The following is a 22,115-nucleotide window of genomic DNA, read 5'->3' as shown; positions in this document are numbered from 1 at the left end:
TCCATTTTTATTTGAAATCTGAATCTGGGACTTTTCCCCCGGTTGCCATGGCGAACAGTCATGTAAATAAATAAAGGCTTCAGCCTGGCACGGTGACCGATCGAAGCTGGAAGTCTTTTAAAACCCAAACACAGCTGAGTCAGAGGTCGGGCATGAATAAAAACCGCCTACTCCCTCCTCTCCTCAGAACAAGTCTCCTTTTCTTTTCTTTTACTTCTGTTATCTCGTTTAATTCGGCCTTGAGAAAACATCCCTCAAAAAATAACAGACGTAGAGCAGAGGCCTGCATGTCGGCGTGACGTGAACGCTGCCGTCATACGTGCACGTCCTGAAAAATGCTAAATAAAGTGACCCAGCAGAAGCAGAGAGGAAGTTATAATAATAATAATTATTATTATCATACATGATAATTTCATAGCGTGGTGAATGTGCAGGTCACAACTTGTCCCCCAGAGCGTTTTGGAGTTGTTGGATTGTGTATTTGATGAGTTTCATGAGGGAAATGTGGAAATAGCTCACGGCTCTGCTCCGCCGTTCTAAAAAATAGCTTGCACTGACAATTAAAGGCAACGAACCTACTGCTATGACTATAGGGATAATGGCAATGGCAATGGGTGAATTTACCAAAAATGTTGAACTATCCCTTTAACAATCACCCAATAATAATAATAATAACAACCCATGATTCATGTTTTCCTGACTTCCACGTGTAAACAAGCAGCTGTTCACCGATCAATGAATCAATAATGGTAATGATGATGATGATGGGTCTTTATGCTTCCTGCTGTTAAACGGAGCAGCAGCTCCCATTCCCATTCCCATTCCCATTCTGGGGTTTTGTTGATCCTCGGACGCCTGAGGCAGGGTCGGGGTGGGGGGTTGTTGGTCATAAACAGCAGCCAGCCAGCCCCCCTCCCCACCCCTCTGACCCCTCCCCCCTCCCTAAAAAGGAGGAGGTCAACCAGAGCGGGAACATACCAGGGCTTCTTCTTGGGAACTTTCCGTTTCACGACCTCGACCTCTCTTGTGTTTGCATTTCTCAGCTCCACAAAAACATCCCAGCGACGGACGGACGGCCGGTACACTCTGTCCACTCTGCCTCCTTATTCAGCGTGTGATGACGTAATAAAGGGAGGAGGGGGGAGGGGAGTGGGGGGTGAGGCTGACCGCTGAGGCCTGGCAGCGCGGGCCGAGGCCGGGGGCGCGGTCGGAGAAGAACACTATGTGATCTGGCAGCAAGTCCTATTTTCTTTATTTTCCTTTTTTCTTTTTCTTTTCCCCCCTCTCTTCACAGAGAAGAAGGAAAAGGAAACCAAGACCCTCCTCACGTCTTCTTCTTTTGACCCACTTATAGCTCGACCTCGTTACACAACATCTGTCCCCGCCGCTCTAGAGTGTAAACACGGCGGGAACGCGGCGTCCACTCTGGACGAGAAAAAACGAAGCTGAGCTGAAACGAGGCTCAACAACATCATCAGTCCACTTCCTCCGCTCTGTGTTTCTGCTGCTGCTGCTGCTGAGACGGAGACGATGATAAACGCAGCGCGATAAGATAACCATCAGCTCTTTACGTAACTGTAATCAGTGCACAGACACACACACACACACACAGAGAGAGAGAGGCCGCAGCGGTGCCAGCGCTGAGTTCAGGGACACTCAGAGATCATCAGATGTTGTGAGGTTTAAATAAACGTTGTGTTTTTTACTCAAACTTCAACATTTTCTTTTGCAGCTGGTGCGTTCATGGTGCGTTCAGGTGCACCAGTGGAAAAGTGGAGAGAATATATTGAAAACTTTAGAAAATGGTCACACGGACCTCATCCACCTGCTCTAATCAAATCCAAATCACTGATGATGCATTCACTGTCTCTTCTGGCTCTAAACCAGCGACTTAAAGAGGAACTCTGCTTCATTTTTACCTTAATTAAGCAGCTCCAGAGTCCTAGTGCTGGTTAAATCAATGACTTGTGACTTGTTCCAGGGAGAATGGAGGCTCTACTGGCACCAAACACGCCTTGTAACCCGTAATCTCTTGTTTATGACAGATTAAACTACACAAATATACACATGGTAACATGCTGGATGATAAATAACGTTATCCACCGCTCCATGGATTTCGTTTTAAGGGACTTCCCCTTTAAAACACAATCATGACACCAAAGCGTCGCCTACATAACGAGATGACAATGTATAAGTGACTCTCACCTTCTCTCTGCTGCTGTTGGCGGTGATGGAGCGCTGCGTGGCTCCTCTCAGCGCCGTCCTGTAGTTGTAGAAGTTGCTGGACGGATCCATCTGGTGCTGAGGAGGAAACCATGACAACAACCACATCGTCAGTCTCTAAAACCTGCAGCTTCAACTTGTTTAACCTGTTTATTAAGTTTATTAAGTCGTCTTCACCTTGAGAACTTCTCCTCAAGTAAACCAAGACTTTTTTTTCCTTTTATTTTTGTTGATTAACGCATGATGTGAAGTGATAATTAATTAAAGTCGTTTAGTATTTGCATATTCAAACTGAACTGAACTGACCCCCCGTGGTGAACCGAGCTGTATATTAACAAACCCCTCGGCGTGGCGGAGGGAGTCGGGAGGTGGTTGATACCATCGATTGTGTGTGTGTGTGTGTGTGTGTGTGTGTGTGACCTTGAACGCACCACGAGCTGCAGCAGCAGTGGAGCAGATTACCTCCACTGAGCTTAGCAGGAGAGGAGGTTCAGGTCGGAGCTCAATGAGGCTCCGAGGGAGAGGAAGAGGAGGAAGAGGAGGAGGATGACTGACAGGGATGAAGATGAACTCCAGAGAGGGGGGTGGGGGGTGGGGAGGGGTAGATGTGATCTGAAACATCTGGAGAACTTTTATCCACCTTTTTCCGAACGTCAAAAAAGCAACGTAAGACGGTTTTGCTCTACCAGTGGAATTTTATGTTTATGGTTTCGGTAGTCGCGGTAAATGCATTTTTTTTCAATGAAAATCTGTAAAACGCATGGATCATCATCACACCAGCTTTTAACAATGGATATCACACAAATTGACATCCGTGTTAAAAGCCAGCGTTAACAGATCCATGCATTTACACAACGCAACTTACTTTACGCAACTATGACAACGACTGAAAACCATGGAAATGTAAACGTACAATTCCACCGGAAATGCAAAACCGGCTTCCTTCGGTTTTGACCATAGATGACAACGTTACGTCATCGGAAACTTGTGGATTCAACAGCTCCGTTTTCTATCAAACTGAACTGGAAAATCGGATCAATAAAGTTGTATTGATTTGAACTGAGACGTTTGATGCAGTCGTTATGTTTCTAAAAACTGTTTGAAATGATTTAGCGATCAAACGAAGACGGAGGGGAAAGTTCTCACGCGTTTTCCTCTAAAAGTCAAATTCAGTGGGATTTTTTCGTCACCGACCGTCGGGAAGAGAAACTATGAACTCACCTCTAAGATGTCGAACTTGGCCGTCTTCACTTTGCTCCAGGTTTTCTTCAGCCGAGACACCGGACTCATGTTCATCCCCGCTGTGACGAAAGAAGGAGGAAGACGATGAGTGTTGATGTCACACATCCAAGGAAAAACACCCAAACACCATCACAGCTTTAACACATGGCATTTTCCCATTCTGCCAGACAGACCCTCCTCCCCCTCCCTCCCTCCCCTCCTCCACCCTTTTCCTCCCATGCCAGTCATCCTTTAACCCCCCCCTCCTCCTCCTCCTCCTCCTCCTCCTCTTCTCTCCCCCTCTCCTCCCTTTTCTTTCCTCCTCCTGATGCAGCGGCTGCAGGAACAATGGCGTTAACTCACGGCTGGCTTCCTGCAGCTCCCTGCTTCCCATATGCTCATCCTCCGAGCCTCTGTTGCTCCTTATAAACTTTATTTCAGTGTTAATGTGTCGACGCAGCGGCAAAGCAGAGACAACTGTTCGGATTTAAAGGGACAGTTCACTAAAACGACGCCAAAGTTGTGTCGTTTGAAGAGATAAAAGATTCAAATAAAGTTGTTTGAAACTGATTCTCTCCATCACCTTCGTCCTGATCGTCTCCGATTTGAGTCCTGGTCAAAGTGGAACTTATATTTGGAGGTCTGGCTTTGTTTCTCTTGTTACATAATCATCATCTTTTTTATTTTATTTATTTATTTTTTATTCTATGCGTATGTTTGCACTGAAGGAGAGCTCTTTATCTCATTGTGCATGTGTATAGTGACAATAAAGGCATTCTATTCTATTCTTCATCTCCGTCTCCTGTTCTGTCCATCCTCTCCTCTCATCTCCTCTCCTCTCCTCTCTGATCACTTCCTCTGACCGAGCTGGAGGCAATTAAGGAAATTTGCTTTTCCTGATTTGAGTGAACGAACCCTTTAATCACGTCTCTAATAAACCGAGAGTCCCAGGAGACAAACAAAGCTTCTCCTGTGTCTCTCTCCCTCTTCCTCTCTTCTATGTCTCTCTTATGTGGTTCTCCCCTGAGAGAGAGAGAGAGACAGAGGACAGCTGGCACTCCCAATATCCTCCACTCTCTCTGTACCCTCTCACCCCCCCTCCCCTCCTCCTCCCCCCCTCCTCCCCCTCTCCTCCCCCTCCTCCCCCTGAGCTGCTCACACCGTCCCTGGTCAGTGCTGACCATCTGCCTGGATGGGTTTGTTCTGCATCCTCTTCCAGCTGCCCTTCCTCCCCCCTTTCCTCCCTCCTCCCTCCTCCTCTCTGGACACTAACACCCCCCCTCCCCATCCCCTCCCTTCCCTCCCCTCCCCTCCCCTCCCTCTCTCCCCCCTCAGGCCTTATGAGGACGACCACAGCTCCTCTCAACAACACTCAGCGAACGCTCATCATCGTCTCTCCGGTCTCTCTCAGGTCTCTGAACTCTAACCGACAGTAGACTAATGTCCGTTTTTAAATAAACACATCTGGCCACTGTGAGGGAATTACAGTAGACTACTAGATTACCCACAATCCTCTGCTGCAGCTACTCAGCTACTGCACCAGTGTCCGTATGCATGTACAGTACACTAGAGAGTGTGTCGACGCAAATGTGAGAAAACAGAAAACATTTATTCACTTCTGACCAGTTTCTACTCTGACAGTTTTCTGCATGAGCTGCAGCTAACCCCCCCTCCTCCTCCTCATCCTCCCCTCTTCATCCCCCCTCCTCCTCCCACTGCAGAGCATCACTGATATCATTAGTCTGGAGTAAATTGCGTAAGTTAGAAATGAACTGAGACAGAGTCATGAGAGGTTACAGAGAGATTACGCCGCTGCACTGATCTGATCAGATTTAGTGACGAGAGGAAGAAAAACCAGCGTCTGTGCAGGAGAAACAGAGACGGACGATGACGTGTGTGTGTGTGTGTGTGTGTGTGTGTGTGTGTGTGTGTGTGTGTGTGTGTGTGTGTGTGTGTGTGTGTGTGTGTGTGTGTGCGTGTGCGTGTGCGAGACACTCACAGATGATGGCCATGAGGGAGTTGAAGTTGCCGATGTTGTAGCATTCTCGCGCCACGTCGATGAAGAACTCGATGACCCGAGCTCGGTGCTTCTTCTTCACAGGCTGCGAAAAAAACCACGACAATGACACGACACAGAGGGACGTTAGTTAGTTAGTTCACTTCACTAACACAACTTTGTGCAATATAACTTATTTTTGCAGCTCTTCATCTTCTTTTTATGCTAAAAAAAACAACAACTTCTGGTTTAAACAGTTGAGCTTCCCTCAGTTTTATCTCCACCTCTTTCACTTTTCCACCTTCAGATTTGAACATTTTTCACCATTTTCCAACAAAAAACGCTCACTCTTTATTCATCACTATCATCATCATCATTAGGGCTGCAACTAACGATTATTTTAACGTTTAATCAAATAGTTGTTTGGTCAATAAAATGTTGAAAAATATCAATCAGTGTTTCCCAAACTACAAGACGTTGTCCTCAAATGTCTTGTTTTGTCCACAAACCAAAGAGAGACTCAGTTTATTGTCATAAAGGAACAAAGAAACCAGAAATATTCACATTTAAGAAGCTGGAATCAGAGAATTTAGACTTTTTTTCTTTAAAAAAAAAGGGTTACTCCCTCCTACTCAAACTGATTATTCGATTATCAAAATAGTTTTTGATTAATTGAATAATCGATTATTGTTGCAGCTCTAATCATCATCATTATTATTATTCTGTGCAGCAGCAGCAGCAGCAGCGTCAGTGAACTCATCGTCACTCACCATGCAGATTTCTGTGGCCACCAGATAACTGAGTCTGTTGAACCATTCCACGTAAGCCTCCAGGTTGCAGGCCTTCTTGTGATCACTGAAGCAGCTCTGCAACACAACAACAGACTTTTAATTAACACTGGAGCTAATTACAAAGCAGAAATTGTGCTGAAGTGGAAAAAATAAATCCACTGTTTGCTGTTTTTTTTTTTTTCTCTCCCCCTTCCCTTTCTCTCTCTCCTCTGATTGGACGGCTCAGTGAGCATGAAGTTAAACTCTACAACACAATAAGAGTCCAGATTATTCATGCTGCTGCTTTGTGGCCGCTGCTCTTCATCTCATTCCACACATTCCTTTGGCCTTACGCCACTCGGACCCCCCCATAACACCCCATAACCCCCCATAACCCCCCACCACCCAGCATGCAAGGGTTTCCCGCCAGTGGACACATTGCATTTTAACATGCACTCAGTCTTTTCTCTTTTCCAAGTGGCTGGTTGTGGGGAGGAGAGAGGGGGGATTCGCCTGAGGCACAAAGGCAGCTTTAACCCCCCCACATCACCTGGCTTCCAAAAAAAAGAAAAAAAAAAAAAAAAGGGTCTGTTGCTTAGCAGCCAAACGCCCGACAAGAAAACCCATTGCCACACACACACACAGAGACACACACAGACATCCCTTCCTCAAAACAAACCCTTGGCAGTAGTGGTTGCTAGGAGATGGGGTGCATGCATGCCCATCTAATCTAGACACTGGGATGGTTGGAGGAAATTGTCGGTGAGACATCTGAGCGTGTGTGTGTGTGTGTGTGTGTGTCTGTGTGTGTGTGTGTGTGTGTGTGTGTGTGTGTGTGAAGGCTGCAGAGGAGGATATGTGGTCGTCTGCAGCTCCAGTCTGGAAATCACCTGTCCTCCCTCTGACCTGGCTCTGTGTGTGTGTGTGTGTGTGTGTGTGTGTGTGTGTGTGTGTGTGTGTGTGTGTGTGTGTGTGTGTGTGTGTGTGTGTGTGTGTGTGTGTGTGTGTGTGTGTGTGTGTGTGTGTGTGTGTGTATGTGTGTGTCTTATCGTGTGTCTGGCGTTACCTTAGCGTTGTCCAGCGGGTCTTTCTGGACGAAGGCCTGGACGAATTCCTCCGGTCCGATGTAACTCAGTCTCTCCTGAACAGTCAGGGAGGAAACATGTTTTTTAAATCTCCTTAGTAACAAGCTCATTCAAACAAAACGTTTTTGTGTTTTTTTTTCTTTAACCTGAACAACATGTGGACTGGGTGTGTTCTAATCTAGACGGCTCCAAAGACTGACTGTGACTGTACAGAGTTGAGCACAAAATTATGTTTTTGTTTAACCAGAGAGCGTCATCAGATATGGTCGGTGTGACTGTTTGGTTTGGGAACCTCCCTGTTTCAGCTAAATCTAAGATACTGCGCCTGGTTCAAACTGCTATAAAAATGATTGGTCTCAAAGATCATTAAAATCTGCAGTCTCTGTTTGAAAGGTGTGTACTGAAACTATCTATCTGAAACTACCCATCTATCTATGTATCTATCTATGTATCTACGTATCTATCTATCTATCTATGTATCTATCTATCTATCTATCTATCTATCTATCTATCTATCTATCTATCTATCTATCTATCTATCTATCTATCTATCTATCTATCTATCTATCTATCTATCTATCTATCTATCCATCCACCTATCTATCTATCGAGCTCCAAATTCTCCTCCATGCAGTGCGACTTTGTTTTGTCTTTCCTCTCAGACGTGTAACGGATATGAAGATGTAGTGAAATGTCGCTGTTTCTAATCAATGCTGCGTTCACAGCTGGTTTCTAATCCATCATACGTGTCATCTGTCCGATCTCTCCCCCCGCTCCCCCGCCCTCTCCCCGGATCGATTCGTCTTATTCTCTTCTAGTGTGACTCATTGGTTCATTTCTGATTGTTCTTTTGGAGGATGAGATTTACGTCTTAATGTGATCTGACGCGTCACAAACGGGTGATTGATGTGGCTACAGCTACAGCAGTTACAGCTACAGCAGTAACAGCTACAGTTTTCTGTTCTGGTGGTTGTGATGTGATGCGTCTCCTCACCAGCTCTATGTGCGTGAGCTGCTGTGCGACGGTGAAGGGGTCGTTGCAGATGGACAGCATGTCTCTCTGGATGGCCGCCTGCGGCTTGGCCTTCAGGGCCGTGAGCCGGTCGGCCGCCGTGGCGTTGATCTTCACCAGCGCCTCCTCGTACTGGCTGAGCACCGTCAGCCTCCGGATCAGACCCTGGCTCATCTGGCCCACCGCCTTCCTGTAAACCTGAGGAGGAGGAGGAGGAAGAAGAATAACGTTAGTGAGGACCCAACATGGCTCCCTGAGGAACGCCTCCAGAAAGGATCGGCGATAAACAACAGTCTGTTTTGTGTTTCCTGCTCTGCTCTGATTTCAAACACGATTGCAACACTTGTTCTTAGAGACGATTACATCACTTTTCAATTATGTTTGGTAATTTAGAGCAGAGGGGAGAGACAGAGACAGAGACGCCTCAGTGTGATACAAATATATATCAAACCATCGTATTAGCAGTGCAATGCAGACGCAGCTGAAGGCGTTTCAGGTTCATTCCCGACCGCTGCCGCTGCTCTGTGGCTGAGAGCGAATTTACAACAACAACACGTTGAGTTCACGTCAGCAGAACTGATGCCATGCAGCTCTCAGGACGCCTCTGCAAGGGCTTTTTGCAGAAAAGCATCCTCGCGGTCAAAGCACCAGGATTCACTTAGCCATGTTACACAAGTGTCTCCCTGCCAGGAGTCATTAAGGGCCTCTCGGCTCGACGGGGGCCGAAGAGGAGGAGGAGGAGGAGGAGGAGGAGGAGGAGGAGGAGGAGGAGGATGAGGCCTCTTGGCTCCGTGGCCTCAGGGGTCGAGGGGTCGTCCCGTTTTGAACCGTCCCCTGACTGAAAACAGGCCTCGATTAGATAAGAGCTCCCTCGCTGACACAGTTAAGCACCCAAGTTGCATAAGAGGACATGTGAGTTCGATTTAGCAGCGGCCGAGGAGAAAACTGTGTGTTGAGATGAGCTGCACCAAGGATCTGGGCCGGGGTGGTGAGGACGGTCTCAACCACATCCCCTCCTCCCTCTTCCTCCTCCTTCTCCTCCTCAGGACTTTTCTGCCAAGTCAGCCCCCAGAATCTGGGTTCTACAAACAAGAACCCAGTTCAACGGGGTGGAAGAGAAAACACAGCGAGCTTTGTAATGGATGTGGAGGCTCGGTGCCGAGACGGCAATCAAATCTGAGTTCTCATTTTCTCTGGGAAAAAAACCCCCCAAAAAAACCAGTGAACCCTCATCACTCAGGTCGGGGGCTTTTATTTTGGAATCCACTTCCCGGCCGGCGGCGTGACTGATGCGTCTGTCTGCACCGTGATGTGTCCGTGATAGGTGCGGCAGCGATGGCACAAACACATTTCACATGTCAGTCCATCCATCGCGGCTCTTTGGAAATTGAAGTTTTGACAAAAGACGAGCGCAGGAGAGGGAGGGGAAGTGAAGTAACAGAGAGAAATGAGGTTTTATATCATAAAACAAGTGGAGGAAGACGAACAACCAGAGAGAAAATAATGTATTCAAAGTGAATAAAGGCTGCAATTAATTCGATTTTTCTTTCTGGGTGTTCATCAATTGTTGGATTTTCATTTATGAAAGTCCTGAACCCAAAAGTATTCAATATGAAAACTGAGAAACAAGACATGTTTGTCATTTCTTGCATAATAAATGACTTGATTTGCAAATTAATTAGGTTTCCTCTCTTTTTATGACTTCAAATTAAAAGTATCTGTAGGTTTTTGGGACAGTGAAGGCATCACATCCATCTTCTCTGATCAAAAACAGAGCGATTAAAGGATGAGAAATACCTTCACTGTGCTATCGGTGTAAACACTGTGCACACTCAGCTAACGCTTGACCGCGCTCCGGCACAGTCGGACAACAGCGCGACCGACCTGCCACCAGTGAAAACCGCTCCAGTTGCCACTTCAAAGTCGACCATCTGCCGTGGCTTCTGTCCCCACTACAAACAACAGACTAGAGGACGGATAAATATAGCCACAGATCTTGGGAGACAACAGCATGCCTGACATTTCCAAAACAGAAGAGGAGCCACGTTCCTCTCTCTCCTCCTCCTCCTCCTCCTCACGGCCCACTGGTGCTATACGACCACGACCACACGCTCCCTCAACGCCGCCCATCGCCCCTGGCAACGATCCGGAGGTGGCAGACGGCTGCTCGTGGTGGCGACGCTTCGTGCCAATCGAAATCACCGGAGGTCGTGTTTTTCTTGGCCGAGCGGCGTCACTTCCTGCGGATCTCCACCTGACCCACGAGGAGGCCGGGCTGTTTTTAGCAGCTTTAGCCGAGCGGCACTAATGAACAGAAGAAAAACTCTGCACGATTTTTTTTTTTTTTGTCCCCAAGATGATGATGAAGCAGCATCCATCCAGGTCAGGTCAGGTAAGAGTTTCAAAACAACGTGATTTTGCAAGTCACCTCTGAATCTTTCAGGCCTGTGAGTACAAAACTATTTATAGTCGAGTCTTTAGAGAGTTAACTCGAGGCTCAAAGCTCTTGTTTTGATCCAGTGCGGAGGAATTTGCTCGAGTGCAAAGAGTTTTCACCTGCAACAACTGCAAAAACTCAAAATCTTACCAAGAATATTTGTCTTATTTCTAGTCAAAACTAATCTCATTATACTTAAAATAAGACTCCTCACATTAAAAAGTAGCTTGTTTTTAGACACTTTTTTACTTCTTTCAAGCATATTTTCACTTGAAATCATCTGATAGTGGAGCAAGTTTTCTTTCTTATTACAAGCACAAAAAAAACTTGCTTTACTGGCAGATTTTTCTACTTATTTCAAGTGAAAATTTGTTTGAAACAAGTGAAAATGATCTAAAAACAAGTTCATTTTTAAGTGATGAGTCTTATTTTAAGTGGAAAGAGATTAGTTTTGACCAGAAATGAGACATTTTGACAAGAAATAAAAGAAATGTTCTTGGAAAGATTTTGAGTTTTTGCAGTGCAACAACTGCTCTCAGAGTGTTTTCTGTTGTCAAAGGCGCCACATCGCACAAAGATTTAAAATCACAAAGTGTGGTGCAGAGCCACCTGCGACTGTAGATTAAAAACACTGAAGTCTGGTTTATATCAAGTGTACCAGTGAACCCACACACTGGATATATAATGTGGGTTCTGTTTAATCTGCCTCAGTTATCATAATAAAGTAAAAAAAAAAAAAAAAAAAAAGTGGGGCAAAGTAAAAACTGCACATTTTGAGGTAGGTTGAGAACCACGCAGCAGCAAATGAGGTCAGATCAAGATCACAGCGCTTGTTTTCTTCTCCTCTGCTGCTGCTGCTGCTGCTGCTTCCCTATATATCCAACGACCACATCCATAATGACAGTGTGTTACTACACAGATCAAGGTCCTGGACTGTTTTGAGTGTGGTCTGGACGCCACTTTGACCAGATGTTCAGGGACATCTATTTTGGACTCGAAACCCCTGTACTGTTTCTCAGAGCGCTGCGGTCGTCGCTCTCAAGAAGCAGCAGCAGCAGCAGCAGCAGCAGCAGCATCTGACTCTAAAGATCCAGATTTCCTCCTGGTTTGAGCTTTTTTGTTGTTTTCTTTTCCAGAGAAAGTGTGAGAAACACGGATGCAGATCAGATTAGATCCAACCTGCTGATGTCAGTGGCCTGTTTCCCTGAATTTCTTCTAAGAAAACGCCCACAGTGTTTTTTTTGTGCTACCCGCAGCGTGGAATCATGTTTCATTATCACGGGTTATCATCTACGATAGCATGAATAAACAATATTACAACTTGACTTTCTTCAGCATTTGCTTGTGGCGGTTTTAAGAAACAGAAGGAGCCTCAGTTTCCATGAGAACCATTCATTTAAAAGAAAAAGGAAAAGGAAAAGGAAAAGGCCATTCCTGGGTCACGCTGTGCTAATCATGAGCACAGAGATGAGCCCCGTGGCTTTGCCCATATCACAGCACGTCCACGGGGCGTTTAAGTACTGTAATAAAAAAAATAAAAAGGTTTCTTGATCAACGTGGTGCATGCATCAAGTGTCAGAGAAAGGCTTTCTGCACATCGCATCGCCTTTCACCCATAAATGACAGAGGGAACTTCCACAACACATGATATTTTAGAGTGGGAAGATGTTGTGACAAGCTCGAACAAAGTCCAACAGCTCAGCTAATCTAAATACAGAATTTAAAAGTGAAAGTTAAAACGATTACACAATCATCTTGGCTCAACTGTCACCGTCTTGCAGTTGGATTTTCCATGCAATGACGGATCTTAAGCAACTTCCACTTTCAAATAAGAAGAAGCAGTTTGATGATCAAAGAGGAGACGAGTTGAAGCGTGAACCTGGATAAACGAAGGAGAATAAACCACTGCAGGTGTTTTCTAATGACTCACAACATTACAGCTTTTTGTTCTTTTTCTTGTTTGAAGCTACAGGATGTAAAAATGTTTTATTATTTGGATGCACATGTCTTATCTCATTCTGTTTACTCTGCAGAGTGTGATACCACCTCACGGGCCAGTAGTACTAGTACATCTTGTGCTAAACGCCTGTTTTCTAGTTTTTTTCCCTCCTCGGTCTGAAACCGTGACAAATAATATCTTCTGAAGTTGGTGAAGCTGATGCCAACTGCAGCCGATCAGCTTTGAAAATAAATAAATCACAAGATGCGTGTGTGACCATGAGGACACAACGAAGCGTGTCTACTGTATGAGACAGCGTGTGTGTGTGTGTGTGTGTGTTCAGTTGGTGTTTGAAGGAAGGAGCTGTGAATGTGTCCAAGTGACATGTGAGAAACTGATTGATTTCTAGATTAAATCAGGATCAATACTCGGGCTTGTACTATTGATGAGTCATGCGGGTCCTATACGGTAAAAGCAGTGGGGGCGGGGGGCGGGGGGTGAGGGGTTTTCTTGTCCTGAGCGTTAGTGTCTCGACCATCAGGACAGACTAAATGGATGTGTGTGTCCTCCATCACCATCACTCACTGTCTGGTCCTAACCGGTCCCTGCTGGTTTATCGTTAAAAACACCCACCACCCCTCCAAAATAAATAAATAAATAGCCTACACACACACTTAACATGGACACGCAACTCATTCCCACATGTGAAAACATCAGGACACGCACTGAAACGACCCTGATTCATCCTCCACGATGGTGACTAACTGAATTATTTGTCTAGACCGGAGAAGAAAAGTGAGCTGGGAAAGAACATCTGATGTTCTACAGCCGCCATGCTAACACCAGGATTAGATTTAGACGGTGAAGTTAACTGTCATTTAATAACGTCCCTGAGAATAAAAAAACAAGGCTACTGTAAACGCTGCATGCTACCAGAGAAGATGGATTGCAGCAACTAGCGCAACTAGCGGCTAGCAGCTAGCAGCCAGCAAGTCAGAACTTGGATTTTTCCAAACCTCCTACTTGGAAAAAGTGCAATTGAAACTTGGGAAAGAGAAAAGGAAAAAAAAATCTACCCCGACTTCTTCAAGAATCAGTTGTCTGTCGTCACACAACAATCTGCAAACGCGCAGAACCACACCGCCAATGGTAAAACATAGGAAATTCATGTTATTTCTCTTCAATTTTCATTTTTCATTATTGTAAAATGCTTCTTTGAATCTTTTTTAAGTTGTTTTTGTGCCCTTTGTAATGTTTTAATGCCTTGTTGGCTGTGTGAAGCACTTTGAAGGCAAAGTTTGTCCCGGTCCGCCATGTTGCTGGTTATTCTAGTCGTGGTGCTTCTTCAATGCTTTGAAGTTGGAAACCGTTTTCAACTGGGAAACTCTGAGTTCTGAGTTGTCTCGAACGCAGCATCAGTGCTAACCAGACTGATCTAGCTCTCAAATTAGCTGAGTTTCTTTTTTCCCAACTTTTAAGTCTTTTCAGAGCTAAGTCACAGTTAGCTTAGCTTATGTTAGCACTTCCTTTCAGGGGATTCAAAGCGTGAGTCACCGCTTGTCAAAACAACTTTTTCTTTATCTCAATGTCGAACAGTGGAGGGTCTGCACAACACAAGAGTGTGCAGGACAAAGACCGGCGTCCCGTAACCCACTGTAACAGTCCGCCGCCGCTGTCCAAACAAGCGCGCCGGAGGCTAACGACACGCTAAGCCGGCGACATTCAGCTCTGCAGAGGTGGAACAATCTGAACTGCTGCTGCTGGGATGGAGCTATATATCCAGAGATGACACATAGAGGGAAAAAAAGCCACCCAACTGCTAACAATGGGGCTTTTCTCTCAGCGCCGCCGGCAGTGGCGAAAGTACCATTAATGCAAGTAATGCCGTTGCATTAGGGCCCGTGGCCAATAAAGGCCCGCGGTGAACGGTAAAAAAAAAAAAAAAATAGGCTAATAATAATAAAACATAAAAAATAAAAAAAAATTATCAATTGGTGGTATAGGCTACTGTATTAAATCATCTTGGCTTTTACATCATTACTGTAATTCATTAACGTTATTCTGGATTATGAACATGCGCGCGGGCAAAGCCGGTGACAGGTGACAGTTCTCCTGTTGTCGGCAGCGCGGCGGCGCAGCGCCGTCCCTGACCATCTCTCCCTGTCTCTTGTCTCTGTGTCTCTCGTGAGCAGTGACACGTTCAGCACCGAGACAGCGGACAGCGCTGTCACTCACTCAGGGCCCCGGTCCAGATGGATGCGGCTTTTTTGAATCTGGATAAATACTTTATCAGATCGGCATCGCGTCCAGACGGACGGCGTTTTCGGGGGGTGAAAACGGTATTTTTTTAAACATGTCCCAGAGTGGGAAAATCTGAAAACGCCGCCCCAGTCTGGACGCCCAAAACAGATTTTTTTCTGAAACGATAATGTCATGCCCCCCACCACTCTACCTGTAACCTGACACACACACCGCTGCAGCAGGCGACACATTGGACGTAACAACAACGGCCGACTACCGTCGGGTCGCTCAGACACTGCGGCTGAATCACACCTGTTTAATCATCACTCTGACACAACTCCCTGTCAACATTTAATCCCATGTTTGAGTTTGAATACAGCGGGGGACTTTCCGTCTTCTTCTCTGTCTTTAGTGTTTATGTGTGGCAACGCTACAGCGCCACACATGCTCCACACAGGCCTGGAGTAGCCTATACTACAGTCTAACACCCCCCCACCCCACCCCCCTCGTTATTATTATAGGGCCCGCAAATTTTTTTTTTGCATTAGGGCCCGTAGCAGACAACTTTCGCCACTGGCCGCCGGCCTCAAACCCCTCTGGCCCTGCACCGCTATCTGCAAAAAAAATCTGCCTGCGCCTGTAGCTTTTGCTGCACGTGCGGTGTGTGCACAGCCGGCCTCCACCTCCGTCTGTGATAACAGCTACAACTGAACAAGCAACACAAGTCTTTTTGTTTTGTTAATTAAGTCATTTCTGACAGCGAGCTGACCTCGTCTCCACTGGCCAGCCGGTGGGTCAGCTCCTTCAGGCTGCGCATCATCCTCTCGTCCCTGAAGTCGTACGGGAAGGTTTCCGTCCATTCGGTCAGGAGCTGGAGGATCTTGGGGGCGATCTTCCTCACTCTCATCTGAGGAAAACAGCGGAGGAAAAACAAAAAACAAACCAAGGATGTGTGAGTTAAGATGAGTCATAAGTGTTCCAGGATCTACTGATTATTCCCTGGCTGGAAATATGAAATCACAAGCACTGCAAAAACTCAAAATCTTACCGAGAATATTTGTCTTATTTCTAGTCAAAACAAATCTCATTCTACTTAAAATAAGACTCATCACATAAAAAGCAGCTTGTTTTTAGGCTTTTCACTTGAATTAAGTAGACAAATCTGATAGAGGAGCAAGTTTTTCTTTCTTATTACAAGCTCAAACTGCTTCCACTGTTAATTTTTAAATCACCTAAAAAGTTAATTTTTAGGTGATGAGTCTTATTTTAAGTGGAAAGAGTTTAGTTTGGACTAGAAATGAGACATTTTGACAAGAAATAAGACAAATATTCTTGGAAAGATTTTGAGTTTTTGCAGTGAGGACGGGGGGGTTTTGCTGCAGTCTGACTCCCACCTTGTCGGCCTGTGGATCGCTGAGCCGCTGCTGCTCCATGCACATGTGGCACACCTTGGACATGAGTTCATACGGGTGGAGGAAGAGGCGAGAGCTGAGCAGGAAGGTGAAGATGTACGTCCTCTGTGGAGAGAGAGACGAGAGGACAGGGAGGTTACTACAAAAATAAACTTTATATAATATAAATAAAGGTTGAATCCCTGGTGTGGAGACAGAAAAAGAACAGAAAAGAAAGTACAAAGTCAACACTCACATCTGGATAATAATCCACAGTTGGGAGCAGGTGGTGGATGAGGGCCTCCAGGGACCCGGACGCCAGGTTGTTGTCATGGTAATAGAGGCCGGCGTAGCCCTCCTCCTTGGTCTGGTACAGGTTCTTGTTGTAGCCGCTGGTGTTCAGCTGCCCCGTGAAAGGTGGTGTCTGAGGCATGTTGTCCTGCAAGACCACACAGAAAAAAACACAGGAAGAGTCAGTCGGCAACAACGACGGCAACAACGACAACAACAACGACGGCGCTGACACAGGAAGAAGTAGCCAAACAAATCCAAAATAGCTCCGAGACAAAAACACAGACGGCAAAAGGTTTGTTTGGGAAATGGTTTGGATGCAGTTGCCACCCTTCCTCCTGTGGATCATCACCTCCCTCCATCCCTCACTCCACACTGTCTATCTTAAGGTTTCAGGACTTTGGGTTTTTATTGTATTTGGACGTGTAGGAGCTGAAATAAAAACAGTGGTTGGACTTTTTATGAGTCATCTGCAGCAGAAGGAAACAAGAATAGACGACTTGCAAACGCTTTGTTGAGCTTTACAGGAAACTGGACTCGGTGGCATTAGAGCGTTAACCCCAGATTTGCAGCAGCAGCAGCAGCAGCAGCCTTGGTTATTCATTCATTCAGTTATTTATCTAGTTACTGTAAAACCTCTATTCATGAACACAGCTGCTGTGTCTGCATGTGATTCAACACAAAAGTGAAAGTACAGCAGCAGTGGCAGCATCGTGTACGAGCTTGTGAGACGTTCTTCCGTAGCTGCGGGTTGTCATGACACTGACAGTCTGTTTATTTTCATGTGTGTGAAGAGGACTGTGTGTCCGTGTCAAAGCGGCAGCAGAACGAATCACGATGTACGATGAGCGGCGGAACCACGTGTTGTATATGAATCCTGTGCAGACGGACACTTGATCAAAGAACGACTGAAACTGATCCTTAGATCCGGAAGAATCGTCATATTTGTTGTTAAAATCATCTGTTCTCTGATCGGATGCTTCAACAGGGTCCTCACAAACACACAACAACAACAACAACAACAACAACAACACACACACAGAAACACACACTCTTTCCTCTGCCAGCTCTCCTGACCTCTGAACCTGGCACTCAGGCTCTGTCCCCTGCCAGGCAGACTTATGGCTTGGAAACACAAAGGGCCTTTTCACACCGGGGGGGAGGAGATGGGGTGGGGGGGGTCAGTGCAACCCCACCCCCTCCCCACACACACACACACACACACACACACATAAACACACCCTCACATCTCCACCTCCTTGACAATATGCTGATCGGTGGCTGGCTGCCGAGTCAGGAAGCCTTTCAGGCTGATGCAATTTGAAGCTGAGCTGCCAGGGGCGGATGCAGGCGGGGGGGGGGGGGGGGGGGGGGGCAGGAGGTGTAAAGTAAAACCTGCACCTGGCAGGAGAGCTGGGGCAAATACATTTAGGATGTTATTGTCCCATGAGGGAGGAAACCATCCCAACTTTATTTATAAAGCACTTTAAAAAACCCAGTGGACCCAAAGTGCTGTACAAAAACACAAAAATAAGTATAAAATTCAATAAAATGAGTTAAAACACAGAAAATAAGTAAAATTTATCAATAAAAGTAAGAGCAAATAAAAAGACATCAATTTTTACGGAATCAAAGGCCATAGAGAACAGCAGAGGCGTGTCTTGAAACGTCAGCTGATCAGACTGTAGAGAAATGAAACTATAGGGCAGCAACTAACGATTATTTTCATTATCGATTAATCTGTAGATCATTTAAGATTAATCGATTAGTTGTTTGGTCAATAAAATGTTAAAAAATGTCAATCAGTGTTTCCAAAACCACAAGATGACGTCCTCAAATGTCTTGTTTTGTCCACAAACCAAAGAGAGACTCAGAAATATTCACATTTAAGAAGTTGAAATCAGAGAATTTGGACTTTTTTTCTTAAAAAACTACCCAAACTGATGATTCAACTATCAAAATAGTTGACGATTCATTTAATAATTGATTATTGTTCGATTAATCGATTAATTGTTGCAGCTCTAGTCGAAACCTTTAAAAGAAAATTACAAAAAAAGGTACATGTTGCTGCTGTGTTTGATTCCAAAACAAACTCCCCCATCCCTAAACCTCCCACCCACCCACCCCCCCGTGCACTTTCACACGCCTGCCGCGGCCATAATGCAACACGTGCACACGCCGTCCATCGCGATTATTCAGCGAGACGACCGTAGGGCCATTTCCATGAGAAAAGAAGGAGCGAGCGCCAGGAGTCAGAGCGCAGCAGCAGCCCCCCGGCATCTGCTGCACCATGTGGCCTCCCCAGCACAGAGGAGGGGGGGGGGGGGGGGGGGGGGGGGGTAGAGGGAGACGATGAGGAGATCACGAGCCCGACGGAGGAAGAAGAGGAGGAAACAACAACTGACACAAGTGGACCAGATCTCTGTTTACTCCTCTGAGGGTTTCCAGCTGAACTTTAAGAAGCTTCTGTTCTGTTCTCTGCAGCACCACAGGCTGTCTGCTCTGCTCTGCTCTGCTCTGCTCTGCTCTGCTCTGCTGGTCCCTGAACGCACCGCCGAGGTTCAGACGAAGAGCACACAGCAGCATCATCCTCCTCATCCTCAGCAGCAGCAGCAGCAGCAGCAGGTGATGCAGCAGCAGCACTGAGAACAAGGCTGCTTCACTTTTCCCAGCTGGTGGATCTGAGTCCCACGCTCTCCTCCTTCCTCATCAGTAACCAGGTGGTGGGTGGGGGGGGGTGTAGAAATACATGCTTTACCATTATTTAGCACTTAGAGTAAACACATAAGCTCCAGCTCCTCCAGAGTGAAGATTAATTTAATTATCATCCAGATGTCGAGTCTCTGAGCAGCGACGTGTGGTTTTTAAACTGGGATCAGACTCCAACTCCTCTGTTCCTTCAACCCCCCCCCACACACACACACACACACACACACACACGTCTTCTTAAAGGAAACTACTGAGCCTCAGATGATGACGAAGGTGACAGATCCTTCGGTGTCATGACGACATCCCTCTCTCTGTCTATGGAAACACAGTGGATTAATCTGCTGCTGCTGCTGCTGGGGGGCAGGTGGGACTCTTTGAAGATAAAAGCTGTGTCTAATAAGAAAAAAAAGAAACTTAGCTACCTTGGACAGACTAGAGGACACCTGCATGACACTCTGTCCTCCAGTCATCAGTCTCATCTGAGCTGTTTGAGTCCAGCTCCTCAGGCGTCTTATCAACTCTCAACTCTCCTACATTCATATATTCCTTTACATCTTATGGCAAATAATAAGCCCATTTTATCTGGTTTTGTGTTGCAGATAAAAAACAGTGTGCGTTTGTGTGTGTCATCCTGCAGCAGCTGCAGCCTCCATTATAATCCTAAAAAACAAAGTACATGCAGGACACTTATAAGCTGCGACAACTGATTTACATTTGGCTTCCAGGTGTCATGTGTGTGTGGTAGCAGCAGTAGTGGTAGTTGTTGTTGTTGTGTTGGTGGAGGAGGAATGGGGGGGTTGGGGGGTTGGGGCAGGGGCATGTTGGGGGTCCTGGGCCCCTCAACACGCTGGTGCTGTTGGTTCAGAGCAGCTGAAGGTAAACAAACTGAATGCCAAAGCTTGCAGCCCCACGTTAGCGGAGGAGGAGGAGGGAGGAGGTTGTTTAGGCTGGATGGCTGGTTTTAATTATAGCCTCACTGCTCCTGTGTGTGTGTGTTTGTGTGTAACCACCTGCCTCAATGTGTGGTGGTTAGGGTTGCAAAGGGGTGGAAATTCCCGGTAAATTTCCGGATTTTGGGGGGGAAATATTCCAAATTGGAAACTTTCCATGGGAATTATGGGAATTAACTGGAAATTTGGGGTGATTTTTTATTTATAGTATATATATATATACTGTATTTTGGGGGCTTTTTATTGCCTTTAATTGATAGCACAGTGTAGACAGAGACAGGGAATGGGGAGGAAGAGAGGGGGAATGACATGCAGGAAAGGGCTGCCCGATGCGGGATTCGAACCGGAGCCGCCTGCACAGTGCATGTGGGGGGAATGGCCTCAATAGCCCTGCAGTAAGCAGTGTGCTGTGTGCATGTGATTGAGGAATAGCATAGATATTCAAGTGTACTTGCATAAAATCTGGTTGTTTTAGCCAAGATTATGCTACAACCTTCAATTTTGTAAATTTTGGATTTATTCCCGTTTATTCCCATGGAAAGCTTCCAACTTCCTGGAATTTTGCAACCCTATAGTGGTGGTGAATCCAGTCTGGATGAAGCAGCAGAAGACGTTAAAGTCTCTGCTGCTAGTTTCTGGTTTAAGGCCTCTGCACTCGTCAAACTGTGATATTCTTTAAATATTCACACTCTGCTCTATTTTTACACTCACACACAAATAGAAACACACACACACACACACACACACACTCTCTGCTATTCCCACTTCTGCTATTGGCCGAGGCCGTGGCCCGCTGATGATCACATGGTGCTGAGTCTCTGGGATGACGGCGCTGACTCAGGAACGACTCGTGGTTCATCTGAGGGACTTTCTCTGCTAATTCCTGATATTTACTAACTTCTCTCACTCTCACCTGCTGAAATCTGAAGTGAAACTAAAACTAAAAAAGACATTTAATTATTTAATGATGCATTGTGGGGAAGTTCAGTTGCATAACCGGTCTCAGAAAACCCCTGAACCTTCCCGAGCAGGAAAAACCCCCTGCATGCGTTTACCTGGAATCACCTCCTCCAATGTGTTTTCAGGTAATTGTGTTTCCAAATGCATGGGTGGAGCCCACAAACACACACACACACACACCCAGAGAGAGGAAATGATGCAGTCTGGTCTCTATCTGGCAGCCCACCCGGCCTCTTCCCGCCCCGCCCGCTGCGTTTACGACCGGCGGTGATGAGCGGCCGTTAAAGAAGAAGGAGAAGGAGATGCAGGTATATTACGGTTCCCGTGGCGCTCTGAGCCTTTTCGCCATCATCAACCATCAGCCAGCTCCAAATTACAGCACTTTAACTGAAGCTGGGAGAAAAAATATCTACAGATCTGCAGGTCAAAGTGGCGTGATGTAATGAAAGAGCAGGAATGTGGAAGGTTTTTTCTGCTTTTATTGGGACGAGACGAGAGCAGGAGGAGGCGGGGAATGTGAGGGAATGTGATCTGGGCACAGCAGCAGCAGCAGCAGCAGCAGCAGACGTACTTTGAGGGAGCAGTAGTAAATCAACAGCCCCCCCCTCTCCTCTTGCCTCAACCACTCACCCCCCCACTGCACTGCGTAAACACTGCTAGGCATGAGGAATCTCACTCATCCATGGCTGGAGGAAATGAGGGTGAGAGATAGCTGAGCAGGAGGGTGAAGAGGCCACAGAGGAGGGAGGGAGGGAGGGAGGGAGGGTGTGTGTGTGTGTGTGTATGTGTGTGGGCAAACTAAACTAAACTAGACCAATGGGGGGGGGGCATTAAAGTAGAAATGCACCTGGGCAGGAGGGGGCTGTCGGTGTGCATCAGGCTGCAGCGAC

The 22,115-nt window shown here is 46.3% G+C and overlaps 1 protein-coding gene across 2 annotated transcripts in view; it reads right to left on the bottom strand.

Moving 5' to 3' along the window:
- rasgef1ba (RasGEF domain family, member 1Ba) overlaps positions 1–22,115 on the bottom strand; it is a 142,225-nt gene that overhangs the window by 4,459 nt on the left and 115,651 nt on the right. For both annotated transcript variants that reach the window (XM_083979929.1, XM_083979930.1), the window contains 9 exons: positions 16,572–16,754; positions 16,319–16,441; positions 15,694–15,831; positions 8,290–8,505; positions 7,277–7,351; positions 6,211–6,306; positions 5,444–5,546; positions 3,445–3,524; positions 2,206–2,301 (listed from right to left, as the gene is read on the bottom strand). In XM_083979929.1, coding sequence (XP_083836055.1) covers positions 2,206–2,301; positions 3,445–3,524; positions 5,444–5,546; positions 6,211–6,306; positions 7,277–7,351; positions 8,290–8,505; positions 15,694–15,831; positions 16,319–16,441; positions 16,572–16,754 — 1,110 coding nt within the window. The remainder of the gene's footprint in view (positions 1–2,205; positions 2,302–3,444; positions 3,525–5,443; positions 5,547–6,210; positions 6,307–7,276; positions 7,352–8,289; positions 8,506–15,693; positions 15,832–16,318; positions 16,442–16,571; positions 16,755–22,115) is intronic.

Source organism: Trachurus trachurus (genome assembly GCF_905171665.1).
Source record: "Trachurus trachurus genome assembly, chromosome: 9".
NCBI classification, from domain to species: domain Eukaryota; kingdom Metazoa; phylum Chordata; class Actinopteri; order Carangiformes; family Carangidae; genus Trachurus; species Trachurus trachurus.
This window is presented reverse-complemented; position numbering and strand designations above follow the sequence as displayed.